Source organism: Ochlerotatus camptorhynchus, unplaced genomic scaffold, assembly GCF_037179485.1.
Source record: "Ochlerotatus camptorhynchus isolate MF236.1 unplaced genomic scaffold, CSIRO-AGI_Acam_v1.1 ptg000078l, whole genome shotgun sequence".
NCBI classification, from domain to species: Eukaryota; Metazoa; Arthropoda; class Insecta; order Diptera; family Culicidae; genus Ochlerotatus; species Ochlerotatus camptorhynchus.
Genome location: NW_027040568.1, coordinates 4,862,812 through 4,877,687, shown reverse-complemented (window position 1 = coordinate 4,877,687; position 14,876 = coordinate 4,862,812). Strand labels below are relative to the sequence as shown.

At 39.0% G+C, this 14,876-nt stretch overlaps 1 protein-coding gene across 1 annotated transcript; it reads left to right on the top strand.

Annotated features, from left to right (window-relative positions):
• Positions 1–2,572: 2,572 nt before the first annotated feature.
• Ufl1 (UFM1 specific ligase 1) lies at positions 2,573–14,757 on the top strand. Its single transcript, XM_065217613.1, has 5 exons — positions 2,573–2,704; positions 2,808–4,262; positions 13,675–14,136; positions 14,251–14,462; positions 14,521–14,757. The coding sequence occupies exons 1-5, from the start codon at positions 2,628–2,630 to the stop codon at positions 14,670–14,672; spliced, it is 2,358 nt and encodes a 785-aa protein (XP_065073685.1). The 5' UTR covers positions 2,573–2,627; the 3' UTR covers positions 14,673–14,757.
• The last annotated feature ends 119 nt before the right edge of the window (positions 14,758–14,876 follow it).

Below are 14,876 nucleotides of genomic sequence, written 5' to 3'. Positions count from 1 at the left end.
CTTTCATACATTTTTTAGGTTACCCAGAGGAAAATAATAAACAACTTTACACGGCGTTGCTCCCGCTAATGTGCGTGCGTTAAACGTCACTAATCTCTATGGATCACACACGAACATACTTTTTTAATTTTGTACGCGTGATCGTGGCTTATGTCGTTTTCGTTGTTGCGGTGTAGCTACACCGGTGCTACACTATGGCTACACTGCCGAACACCGAAAAAATGTAGGGTGTAGCTATCGGTTGCACCTTTGTTTACAAACAAATGATGATGAACTGTCAATGACTCGCACTTATTGCTGCTTACACTGCACCGGTATAGTGTAGTAAAAACGAAAACGACATTAGATAAACGTTTTCCGCGAACACGGAGACAGATGTCAGTAGTGTGGTTTGAGCAGAAATTTCTATAGTCATTCATGTCGGTTTGTCGCTCAATCAGGGCTCAATCAATTTCCTCGGCTCCTTGTGCACTTACAAGCTAGTTCCACATCACCCTCCTCTAATTGTCACTGTTGAGGACAAACTAGTGCGTGATTTCGACGACTATCCTGCTACGGTTTCTTATGAATTCCGTAAAGCTGACCACCGTAGCATCATACACGCAGAAAAAACTACACAGCAAAAAAAAATGTAATACCGATCAACGTAATTCAAGCTGATGTATGAAATAATGATGTAATAGTGAAAAGCAGATGCAATATTACATCAATGGATGTAATTTTGTTCGCAAAATCGATGTACATCGTACAATGTGATATTACACAACTGATGGATTGACCTGGTTGCAGCAGTTTCGATGTAATATTCAACAGCTTTTTTTGCTGTGTATGGTCGAAACAAAAATATTTGAGGTAAACATAAACATAAATTAGGTTGATTTCAAACGTATTCCATGTTTGAAGTCATGTGAAATCAATGTTTAAAACAAAAATAATGTTACGTTTATTTCAAAAATATTCGTGTTGAAAATAAACGTATTTATTTTTGTTTGGTTTGACAGCTATGCGAACAATAATAAATATGTTTATTTTAAACATGCTTCTCATGTTTAAAATAAACATACATATTTGAAATTATTTTAGTACACAGAAACAAAATCCATAGGCGAAATTACTATATTGATGGTTTAAATTAAATACTCCCACCAATAGATTTGTGCAGAAACGAAATTCATTTAATTTTACTATTTTTTCTATCAAAACTACTATGCCGTTTGAGTAAGCATAGTAGTTTTGACAGAATGGTATTAACTTTGTTTACATTTATAGTCAATCATGGTAAATTTAACCGCATTAAGCGTAGTTATACCGAAAATAAGTGTTTTCTGCAAAATAGTATTTCTAACTATGGTCTTTGTTTCAGTGTAGTTGAGTGCATGCACCTGCAGGGTAAAGCAAAATAAAACGGTTTGCAAAGAAATGAAAAAAAAGATCTTCGGGCAGGGCTTCTTAATTCCTGCTCTTTTTCGGGTGCGATTAAAGGCCCAAGCGCAATGACAGCGGAAGCGGAACGGCAGCGGAAGCGGAATGGCAGCGGAAGCGGAACGGCAGCGGAAGCGGAACGGCAGGGGAAAAGCCCGATCTGAGTAAGCCTACTTGTCGGATTGAAAACTAGTTAGATCCAAATCGACATCGGTTAGGCTTCTTGATGTCATTTGTGACAACTGTCAAACTTTCCGTTTCCGTTCCGCTTCCGTCCACATTGCGTGTGGGCCTTAAGGGTGAGCTGTGGGTATTGGGGTCCTGGTCCGGGATGCGATGACCCGTCAGGGTGGGTGTCCGTGGGTTCCAGTTCAGTGGAACCGGTGCAAATTTGTGTTAATAACGTCGTTTTGCCGTTTCTGCCTCGGTTTCTGCCACTGGTCCTCATGCCGGTTTCTTTCTATGTTCGGTGTCGGAGGAGAATCCGGAATGAATGGCCGTTTTCTGTTGAGGTTGAGCAAAGCTGGGGCAACTTTTTCCGAATGTAACAAGAAGGAAATAAAAAGGCATGACACGTTAAAACCGTTTACTCAAATCTTATATTGTTGATGCTTTGAATTTTATTCAAACATAAATATTTTTATTTTAAACATGCTTTCAATTTACTTTGAATAATTCATATGTTTAGAGTATAAACATTTAATTTCTGTTTTAAATGAACAAAATTCGTATCCGTGTCGGTTCAGCAATTCGTTTTGCTGGAAGGCTGATTCAAAATTTGGTGTGAGGATTGCTGGATTTCCAGCTCGGCAAAATCCAGCAAAGGTTTCCAGCGAAATAAAAATAGTGTGTAGTCATTAAATATTGAGAACAGAATTATTTTCAAAACATTAATGGTCGAGGAGTACTTATTTCTATCCCGATTTTGAGTTGTTTCGTTTTTCCGTGTACCCAGTTTTTTCGACCCAGTTCCCATTAAAGCCCTAATAGTAAAAGTATGGACGTCTGTCAAAAGTTGTTCCAATCGAACCGTCAAAATGCACCGCTTTGCTCGATTGGAACAGCTTTTTTTCAGTTTTGTGGTGACAGTCTCTTTTGTTGACATTTTCTTGTGGATGTGGAACTACTGATTGTTTTGCAAAATTTGCACCCAATTTCCTCAAGAAATTTGTAAAAGTTTAATAGATTTCAGTGTAAACCTAGCCATGACTTCCGATTGGGACGAAATAAAACGTCTGGCCGCCGATTTCCAGAAGGCACAGCTGTCCACCAGCTTGCAAAGGTAAGTTTTCCTGTAGCTTTATGGATGTGGCATAGCGACTTTCACTTAGCCGCTCTGCCGAGTTGTAAATAATTTTGTTTCATCTCTTCATTACCGATTTCAGATTATCGGAGCGGAATTGCGTAGAAGTGGTTAGTTTACTGATCGAGAAAGGCCTGCTGGAGGTGATTTTCACAACCGACGGCAAGGAGTACCTCACCCAGGCGCACCTGACGCAAGAGGTGAAGGATGAACTGTTTGTACAGGGAGGTAGGGTCAACCTGGTTGATCTGGCCAAAACATTGAATGTTAATTTCGAACGAGTGCAGCGAATCGCTGAGCAGGTGGTTATCGAAGATGGGACCATTAAGTTCGTTCTCGGGCAGCTTTTGGACGTATCGTACTTCGAGCGAGTGGCTATGGAGATCAATGAAAAGTTAGCCCAAGCCGGTGAGATAAACGTTGCGGACCTCACGATTCAGTACGACTTGCCAGCGGATTTTATCTTGAACAACATCGTGTTGAAATATTTGAACAAGATTATTATGGGAAAGCAGGATGCATCGAATGGAAATATCTTCTTCACGCAGTCGTATGTTACCAGAAGTAAGGCTAAAGTGCGTGGTGCTTTGACTGGAATTACAAAACCGACTCCTGTATCGGCTATTCTTGCTCAGTGCAACATCCCGGATAGATTATTCTTTTCGCTGGTTAATGAAGTAGCTATGCTTGGCATTGTCACTTCCAGATCGCCGGGTGCTCAGTACATTCCGCATATTTATAGGAAGACACAAGTCGATTGGGTTCAGAACTTTTACCGTCAGAATGGATACTTGGAACATGACTCCGTGGCTGGATTGGGTGTTTCCGATGTGAAGAATTTCATTGCTAATCAGTTGCCCGAAGCGAAAATTGTGCACTTAAAAAAGTGTAGCGTTGGGGAGAAACTCATAGATCAGGTTTCTGCTTTATTGGATGAGTGTATATCGTCGAACACTTATTTGGACGTCTCGAATATCTTGCCTTCAATCATGAGCGACGAGGATATTGAACAGCTGATTTCGATGGTGCTTTCACCAGCAATGCAAAAACAAACGCTTATTTTCGGTAGCACGATTTTGACGAGCAAGTTCATCGATGATATAATAAAGCCCTGTTACGACATTGCTGATGACCATGCGAAAAAATCTGTTGATAGTGGAAGCTATCAGCAATACATGGCGGAGAGAATGATAAAACAGCAGGACCCGGTTGATAGGGAACCGGTTAATGCGGAAGGGAAAGCCGACAAGAGGGATGAACGTCGAAAGAAGGCTACTGGGGGAAAGGGTGGTGGTGGTACACAGGGACGTGAGACGAAAACGAAATCCACCAAAAAGCATACCCGAGGACAACGGGGCAATGTTTCAGACTCGGATGACGACAGCATGCCCGGTGGAAATGCGGGCATCAAGAAGGGTGGCAAGGAAGCGAGTATCGAACTTATTACAACGAAGGAAATCGCAAAGGTTCTAGAAGTAGGACTGGAACCTGAAGGGTTGGAAGATCTTTCCAAGCAGTTGGCTCAGCATTATTATCCGTAAGTTTTTGTGTGCTGTACGTAATTTCCCAGAAAACAGTTATCTTGTAAAGTCTCGTTTCCCAGCTTTTTAAGATGGGAATGATTTATTACGCTTGGGGGGAACTTGTGGCGAAAATACGATCATTTACCCGTGCGTTATATGTAATGCATCAGGGTTGTTAATTGCTAACTGTCGGTAATGTCAGCGTTAACTTCTGCAACGGTGAATTTTCATTGCAGACGCTTAGAGTATTGCCGGGATTAGGACCGCTTACTAGGTAGGTATTTATTTTCACTGAGAACTCAGCAATACTTTTGTTTATTAGCTGAATCCCGGCATTTTTTTTTACTGAGACCCAGCAAAATAAAATGCCGAGCATGAGCATGATTGACCGCCCGCGGTTTGCTACTCCGTTATCGCGAGATCAGCTGTAATTACAAATAGAACTAATAGACGCTGGGACTAGCATTCATACTCAATATGTAAAAACTGGTGATCTCAAACTAGGCAATTTCAGCGCTCGCTACGTCCGAATCCTGGTGAAAAAAGAAATGGGTAGGAATGTGTTGACATGAAACTCGCTTAGATAGATAAACATCATCCACAGAATCTACAATTAATGAAAAAAAAAGTGATATTTTTGACGTTTTTTAACTTGAGTTGTGACATTATTGCTTGAAACCGATACAATAGCTATTGGAAGATTCAGTCCAGTATAGAATTCACTTACTAGGTGGCACTAGTGTGATATTTGAGTTCAAATTACTTGCTTAACATGACTTCTCTATTAAATAGGTGTCTTAGGAAAAGTTCTTTAAATGAATAGTAATTATTGGATGGTAAACAACTCAGTTCAGAATTCGCTCACTAAGCAGTGTTAGTGTACCATTTAGCTTCAAGTTGTTTGCTTAACTTGACATCTCGTATAGAAAAAAGTGATTCAGATGCAAGAGGTCTTTTGAATGGTGCAATGTTCAGTGTGCAATTTGCATCCAAATTCCATGTTTTAACTTGATAGCACGATCAGAAATCAGGTTTCTGTATTCAGTGAAGTTATTCGAATGGACAAGACTTATCGCATGATTAGCCTCTCAGCTAAGAATGCACTTACCATGCAGCGCTTGTGTCATTTATGATTCTAAAGGCTAGTCTACATTTCGAATTGTGAATATTGTGTTGCTCCTCTCGTCATGACCAACGTGATCATCTCAGAGAGAAAGCAGTAGGGTGGTTGTTGCGTGCTGTACCATCATCAGCATTGTTTGTGCGTCTATCTTTAAAAACTGTCGCATTAATGGCCCTTCGCTCATTTTCAACTTCTATTCAATTTTCATACTGCCGTACTCTAACGGAACTATCCACCTACCCTCTTCTAAAGATCATTCTCTAGCTAATAAATCATCACACTAAAGCTTCATGTTAGCCTTTCCAACCAACTCTGAAAATCGTTAACTTCGCGTATGAACTAACATAAAAACACTTTGAAAGCAAGGAATAGTTAATTATTTTCTATAATTGCTCACCTTCTTAAAAAAAATGAACCTCACATGGGGCAAGAGTGCCACTGTCGGTGGTGCCACCCACACATTTATTGTTTATTTGTTTATTTGGTTCTACATCAACAGACTAGGTTTAGTCCTAATGATGGATTAAGCAATACTAGGAAATACAATATAGTCAAGAAGTAACAAGCTGCAAAGGCCGTGAAGTCCAACTTTATTCCTAATTCTTAAAAATATATCTCTGACGCAGCGTCTCGCGTGCCAAGTGAAATTCAAATAAGGAAGTAACACGATTGAAAACCCTTTGTAGCCCATTGATAGCACCATACAGATATCCTCAGCATTGCGTTGTTACGGAGTTCTCGTGGTTGAACGTTAACGTCGATTTGTTGTAGAATAGAAGGACAATCGATTCTGCCCTGTAGAATGTCTGCCACAAACAGGGTCCTTGTCGTATTTGTTCGACTCCACAAAGGATCCAGGTGAAATAACTGGCACCGACTTTCGTAGCTTGGAAGGCGATGAGGACCCTCCAAGGCAATCGTCGAAGGGCAACCCAGATGAATCGTAGTTGAATAGACTCTACTCTTTGTACACTGTTTTGGTAATCGAGATTCCATAAAGGGCAGCAGTATTCTAACACCGACCGGACGAGGGAGCAGTAAAGCGACTTCAAACAGTAGATGTCCGTGAAACTTTTAGATATCCTGAAAATGAAGCCGAGCGTTTTGGATGCCTTGTCGATCACTAAAATGACTCCCAGATCCTTAATGTGATTCACACGATGTAGGTACGTCAACTTCTTCTAGGATATAACTGAATGTAATTGGATGTTTCCTCCGTGAGAACGTGATTACTGAACGTTTTGTTGGATTTACAACCATGCGGTTCAGTTGGCACCAATTAGCAAAACCGTTGAGTTGGAGTTGGAGAAGGTGGCAGTCAGCGATGGCTCGGATTCGGAGATAGATTTACATGTCGTCTGCGAACTACAGTCGTGGACCGTCGAGGACTAAATTGACGTCATTGAAATACACAAGAAATATCAACGGGCCGAGGTGGCTACCTTGCGGAATACCCGAAGTGGCAAGGAACGAAGGAGATCGGCAGTCGTCGATTGCAACTTCCAACTGACGATCAGATAGATAGGATGCGAACCATCCTAGGAGACTGCCGTTTATACCGAGCCTATCCAGTTTGACCATAGAGGTAACTCTAAGACTAGAAGGTCCCGAAGAAATGTGCTCAACTTTTTGGCTCAGTTCTGGTACTATCTTCGGTCCCAAGCTAAACGATTCACCCCTCGAAACATAGGAAAATCCAATAACCCCTCATTTTATCTGTCAAACTTTCATAGCGAATCAAAACAAACATTGTGTAGTACTAGAATTTTGACTAGAATAGGGTACGTTAAACGGTTTGCTTGGGACCAATAGGCTACTCAAGTAGTGAGCCAATTTAAAATCGTTAGTTTCGTATTGATTGTTGGTTTGACGCTATAGGATGGTTCAACTTGTCGAAGGCGGCTGATAGATCAGTGTAGATGACATCTGTTTGCATATGGTCTGTCATACTATCCGTAATGTACGAGGTGAGACACAGAAGGTTGGAAGTAGTCGACGCCCTGCCTTGAAACCATGCTGGTCTATTAATAAAATTATACAAAATTGTCAAAGAAATTGCTTCATTGTGCATTTGTATCCTCTGTAAGCTTGTTTTCACCAAATTTGGTAAAACCAGCTACATGAAATATCATCAACAATACTTTTCATTAGATTTCATTGGTAAACATGGTTCATTTGCTATGCATTGAATAATATTGTAAAATTCAATAGTTCAAATGAGTAAACAATAACAGCTGTTGCTAGCATGATTAATAATCAAAAGGCCATGTTTATGAACAAGCATTAATCGATTTCAGTTCATTTATGACGCATGGCCCTTTTCCCTGGGCTTTGGCAAAACCTTGAGGTAGTTTAATTAGGCTACCAGGTCCCAGGGCTGATCTGGATCTTTACCACATTGGAAAGATGCACACTAGTGTTGCCAGATCAGTGTTGATGCTTACCAAAAGTGCATTTGAACCCGCTTATAAAAGCATATTAACAGACTAATCATCACCGTACATTGTTTATTGCTCTGTACTAATAATAATAAATGATTAAGCACAGCATTTGATATTTTAGTAGAAATGCTGGATTTAGTCGTAGTGGAAATCATTTGTTTTTTTAATCCATCCTTTATTGAATTGGATTTATTTCTATAGGTATGCACGTTTGGAAAGTATCATCACAAAGATTCTGCACTCGGTCTACAGCTTGTGGGTGGGAAGCGTTGTGTTTGTTCTTGTTTTTTTTTATCTATTTATAGAGTCAATTCTTAGAAATACGAAGCGAAAGACATATCAAGCATTAAGCACAAGACCTTCAAGAAAACTAACAGCACGAAGTCTGGAAATGGCAATGTTTCATTCAAAATGTCAAGTATTTCAAGAATATCGGGTGAGACCAATCGGACCGAGCGCTCTTTCGGTCATCTGATTTTAATCCCCCCAGTTTTGAAGATATTCCGGAGCGAGGATCCATTATGTCAGAGGAAGGATAGAAGTGGCATATCCAGAAACACAATACAATACACAACAAGAGAAGGAAGTAGGATTAAAGGTAAACAGGGAGTACATGGGAACATCGAAAACTGGAAGTATACTCCGATCTATTCTAGTACTCTTGTATAACACCTATTGTAAACCGGCTAGATCGTAGTCGTCGTCACCGGGACGCATAGTCATGTGAAGATTGCTAGATCCGTGACCACTCATGATAAAGCACACAAGGCTCTCAACATTAAATACATTGCATGGGTTGGGTAGCACAGAGAGTTGATTAGATGTAAATTGCTTTGAAACACCCGCATGAACGATAACCATAAGGAGTGCCTAACAACCTATTCGGGTTATCATCCCAACAATATGTGGTATGGTGGCACGATTTGTGATATCGTTCATGTATGGTGCTCCCCCCACCCTTTAGGGTCGCTGACGCTCATTGAACGCTCTTTCGTTCTCCGGTTGATTAAATGGATGACGGAGTTTGACGTCACACTCCTTCAGACGTTTAGGCGGCGGGTGGGCGAGAGGGATGGCTGTTCAGTACACGTAGACAATTTTACAAATGTATTTCTAATAGGTAAATCACAGTTTAAAACTCACTAATAATCTCTTTCAATCTCTTTTAATTTCTTTTTCATTGACGGTGTGATGTAATCGATGCGCTATGTGACGAGAGCGCAAACTAAACGAGGCCATTTTTCAACGATACGATCATAACTTATGCGCTTTTCACACAAAACCTACCCAACCCTTTCCTTTCTACAATCCCTGAGCAGCTGGTTTACCATAAGTATACCTCGAAAAATTTTTTTAACCTCCATGGGTAAAGATGCTGTGTTGCTCACTCCTCTCCCCTTCCCTGGTGTATTATGGATGGTGTGAATATTCACATCGGTGACATGGCCCCTGACCCCCTTGTACATCATAAAATGAAAATGAAAATGAAAATGAATTTATGACGCATGGCCCTTTTGCCTCATAGGAGTTGGCACTCTTGCCCCAGTGCAGTTTTAAAAAAAGATTTAAGATGACATTAAAAAAAAAAACGGTAACTACTTTTGGCGAGATTTAATTTACATTACATTGCTGATTTATGAGGTCGATGTTATGAACTTGCAATACGGTATACAAACTTCTATAAATATCCACTATTTTACATATATAGAACTTACAATTATTGTTAACGTTGCACTCTTGCCCCACCAGACCCTACCTGAACTATCAATTTCATTTTAGTTAAAAAAATTGTTTTTCTCTACTGCGAATATTCGAAAAATGTTAGACTAGCTCAAAATGTAAAATTTGTTATAAGATTTCAGAGTCAGAAAATAAGGTATATCAGTAGTTTCTTATAATTTATCGTTCATATTCCTTCAGCAGCTATATAAATGGTCATTGGTTTCTTATATGATATGATGTTTTTTCTAGCTGTCAATTAATATTACAGTTTTTCTTAACAAAATATTACTTAAGCACATTCGGGGCAATATCTTCTTCTTCTTTTTCGCATTTCAAGCTTATTGCTTATCGCATATTAGCTTATTGCGTGCTCTCAACTTAGTGTTCTAGATGCACTTCCACAGTTATTAATTGAGAGATTTCGATGCCAGGTACCATTTTGCATTAGTATAATTGTATGGCAAGTACAATTATACTCTAAAAGCCCAGGGAAGTCGAGAAAGTTTCCAACCCGAAAAACTCCTAGACCGGACCAGGATTCGAACCCAGCCGCCTTCAGCATGGTCTTGCTTTGTAGCTGCGCCTTTACCGACTGAGCTAAGGGAGGCCCAATATAAGCACCCTAGATATTTCAAATAACTACTTAAATTCTTCAATTTTGCATTATGCCTTTTTTAATATGAATGTATCATGTGAAATTAAGTTTTCAAGCAGCTGCTTTTTAAAAAAAATCAGTCATTCACAGGGCTGAAAAAATATAGCCTTAAGGTGATACGATACGTCACGCTTTTTTTGCTTTTTTTTCTCTCCTTTCTATGTGTCAGTGAATTGATTATCATTGATGCTGTAGTAGTGTGAGTGTACATCATACACTACCGCAACTACCGTAAACATAGCTGCTAGAGTTCGTTATTATTAGGTCGAATGTGTAACAGAGACTATCACTACATTTCCATTCAATTTGTCAATATTATCGACATACCACCTCCCAGGACACCCCTTCCTATACAGAAAACAATTTTGCGCCTAGCCTCCAAGACCAACATGTCAAGTCATCATAGAAGTTAATTGATTCAACATCACACTTTGGTTACATACGACCTGTCCAAAAGTGATTTTAGAGCTCAAACCTCCAGGTACACGGTAAGAAAAAAGATCCCAAAATGACTTAATTTCACAAATCTCGGCACTATATTGTAGGAAGCCAAAAGCGAGGCCAAAAGTAGGTAATTTGGGTCGAAGAGTTTTTATTTGATTGTTTTCAATTAGTATGGAACTGACAATTCGTTTCTACCCACTCAAAGTCAAAAGTAGGCAAAAATGAACTGGCCGCTGGATATTTTTTCTTATAGTGTATGGTTTTGTTTTTGAATCATCCTTTGCCGCCTTTTGCATATCAGCTGATGGCTTCGAGCAGTGCAACCAGAACGACACATATTTTTTCTATAGAAGATTTCTAGGATCATTTACTATCATTTTTTTGCCTTGAGAAACAAAATAAGAAATTGTTTTAAACATTTTTTAGTGATGGTTTCTAAATTGCACCCAGTTTAAGTACCTTAAAAAGCAATAAAAACATTGTTTTTACACACTTTGTTTCAATTAAATCGACAACACTGGATACGATGAAAGATGATTCTTACACACACCTCCGTAATGCGGTGTGTAGAAAAAAGGTAATCAAAACAGTTTCAATTTGCAAAATTATTCGCGGCTCGCGTTTTTAACGATGCAAATTATATTATTTAAGTAAATATCGTCTTTAAAAGTGAATTAACTTGAAAGTACTTGTAGAAGCACGTGTCGTAATTGTTTTTAGTGTGGTTCTGAGAAGTGAAAGCTAGTGAAAACAGTTGTTGAAATTTCATGCCCTGAGCAGAGTTAAATCCGCTGATCGTACTTTTTAATGTAAATATTACCAATGAGTGAATGAATTGGCAATATTTGGGTGGCAAAGTATAGAAATATGTATCCAGATCTTATTCATACAATTCAGGCCCATTTTTAAGGTATGTAATTAGTAATTTACTGTTTTGTAGGAAGATGCCTTTCGTACGCATACCATAATACGTTTATTTAATGATTTTAGGGACAGCCATTGTTGCATGACGTGCCGTATCACCTTAAATAGGCAGTACTTCTTAAATTTATTTATTCTACAGAAAATAATTGTCTCTTTTAAATCTAAATACTAAAACTGTTCATTGTTGACCCTTCTCAAGTCCTCATGAAAACAGAATATTCTTACCGGTTGTTTACTAGGGCGCTTAGATCACCCCGATAAGAGGCTCATTTCACCCCAACGGTTTTATTTCCGTTACAAAACGAACATTTTTTAAATCTTCTTTGATAAAGGTTTACTTTTAATATTCAATTTGTATTCATGATGTAAAAGGGGTTGAAACTATCAATTTGGTCAAAAATCATTCGAATTTTGAACTGAATTTGGTATCAACACATTTTGAGTATGAGAGAGTGATTGCAGTTAGCTCAAAAGTGCCTGAGTAAAATGCAAGTATTTTCGATGATTACTCGTAGTTGTTACAGTGAAGATATACACACATATTCTCGTTTATGTCTGGACGTGTTTGCCATACAGAAACATTTTTATTTGATTTTGTGTGGTGGATGGGTTTCGGGCGTGGACAGGCATATGGGCGATAATATTAAGTTTACGTTAGGATAACGTTGAAACATTGAGAAATGTATCGCTTCAGTTTAAGAAGCACTTCACTTCGCAACCGATGAACCATTCTGACGGCCCACATTGCCGTGCAGGCGCCGTGTGTTGGCAGGGTCCAATATTGGACAGTTTGACGTTTATAAAGTACCATCAGTTAAAACTGTATTTTTGAACTTTATCTCTATACATTCTTAGATGTTTCTTAGTAGATTATCATGTTGGTGTAAGCTGATTCAAAGAGTAAATGGTATTAACATTGAGCTGTCCATAGTTGGGCGTTGTTGAACTTCTGGTACTTGCACAACATTTCATCTGAATACCAAAGTAACCATATAATCACAAAATAGCTTTAGGTGTGGGTTCAGAGTGGTACAATGTCACTGAGATATGGTTAGTTGGGTATTCAGATGAAACTATTACTTTAAAAAACTAATCCTGGTTGTATCTCTTTTTCGTTTTTTTTCGTTTGCATGTAACACTGTTTGATATTACTAACCGCACCGAGCCTTTATTCCGGGTGGTGAGCGAACCTGAAGAAGAAGAAGAAGAAGACCATAAACCCCTTCTCGGAACGAGTGTTTTGTTAGTGGACCTGGTCTGCTATTCAAGGTTGGACTCTGTGATGATAAGTATCACATTACAGGTAAAGTAGGCAGCACCATCTTTATCAAAATGTAAGTATTATTGACAATAATCATAACTAGATTATATACAATACAATAATACAATAAGTATTATTGATAATCATTATAACTAAATGAAACATAAATGCATATTCATCAGCACTCATTCTCTACCAATTCTGTTTTTCAATACCTTTTTCTCTCCTTTCTCTTATCCTTCATCTATGCATCTACGCTTCTATGTTAAAGATCACCTAAACCCTCATTCAATATTCGGCTGATTTCAATCGACTCGCATAAGTCATTATCTAAGAGCCATCTCATCTTTATCTATCTGATTGCTGCATGGAAGGTGTATAATTGGTCACCAAAATTACACTGGCGACCAGGCTCAATGCCCCCTCCAGCATGACACAATAACAATAACAATAACAAAGTTTTCATAACTTTCATTATAAGAACTATATGTTGTATATATGGGGTTTGATCCATAATGAATTAGAATGGTAGTTTAATATGCTATTTTCATTTAATCAAAATATAAATTTAGGGAAAATCGGTATACTGTAAAATTTTGGCAAAAAGTGCGTAATTAGGCGCTGCACATGACGATACTTTGCCATGAATCATAAGATATAGAAAATAGGTTACTTCAGTAAAATTGCTTCAAATAAATTGTTCCACATCTTTCAAAATTTTGTCTCGTCAAACATTGTGCAGCTTTTTTGTAGCTCTCTGCACTGATTACCGAGCTAGTTACCAAGCTTTCCCTAGCTCTATTCATAGCTTCATAGACGTCAAACTTAATTATGAAATTCTTCTATATACTTGCAGACAATTCAGCAAGCTAGCATTGGCAAAAGCCCACCAGCTGTACGAAATATCGCTGCATCAAACCAATCAGAACCGTCGCCAGACGCATGCCAGCCTGCAGGACAAGCTCAACAATCTCTACAATGACATTCGCCTGTACGAGAAAGGCATCAAACTGCTTCCGGCGGACGTACAGCCACAACTGGTGAAATATCTGCTAAAATCTCTTGGTACGGATTTTGGCAACGAAATATGCTTCTACATCGCTGCCGAATGCAATCTCAACAGCAATGGTACGACTTTAACCGTAGAGCAACGGCATAAAATAGCTCAGGACTGTAGTCAAGACTATAAGCCGGCACTGCAGGCGTTGAATAAAGCCATCACCAGCAGCGCTTCCATAGATGATTTCCTAGTTGTCGCAGAAAATGCCCTTCAAGCGTGCAGTATGATACTGAAGAAGATCGACAAGAAGAAGGATAGGTAATTATCGTCAATTAAGACGGTTAACGATTTTAGTTTTGCCCTCCCGTGGAGTAATCAATTGAAGACCGGTATCAATTGGTACTAATAAATTTATTATCTCTTATTTGCTAGGAACCTAATTTTATGTCACAAACACGGGTTGCTCGAACAATTGGCAAACTGTACGGACCCGGCCCTGGTTCTGCACTTGGCTGTACTTATTATCTTCACGATTTGCACCCAGAGTATGCTACATGCTTCCGGGCGGCATGTTTCGTCTATACTAAGCTTCTTGCAGCCGCAACTCAATCCCGAACAAGCACAAACACTGACGAACTATCACGGTAAGGTGGAATGACAATTTGTAGCAGCAATTTTTGAACCTATTTTTTTTTATCACAGACTTAGTACTAAAACTCCTAAGCACCGAAGGCGCTACTCCGGACAGTAAACCCGACGTAGAAGGAATAACTAAACAATTGGAAGAGCTGACTGCTACCGTTAAGGAAATTGCCGGTGGCTTTAAGAAATCTGGCGTTACTAGCGCTGAATAATTTTCGTATTGAGCTAGGTAAGTATACCGTTGACCATGTTTAAAGTTTTTATATCGTTTCAATAAATATTTGCATTCAAATCCAAGCGATACCTACACATGGCGAAATGTAGAATATAAAGAAAGCCCCTACGTCTGTGTGTTGTGATAATAAAATTTCCGTTCCGTTATATGGCGTAGAAGTTAGTCATGCCTACGTCTGGTT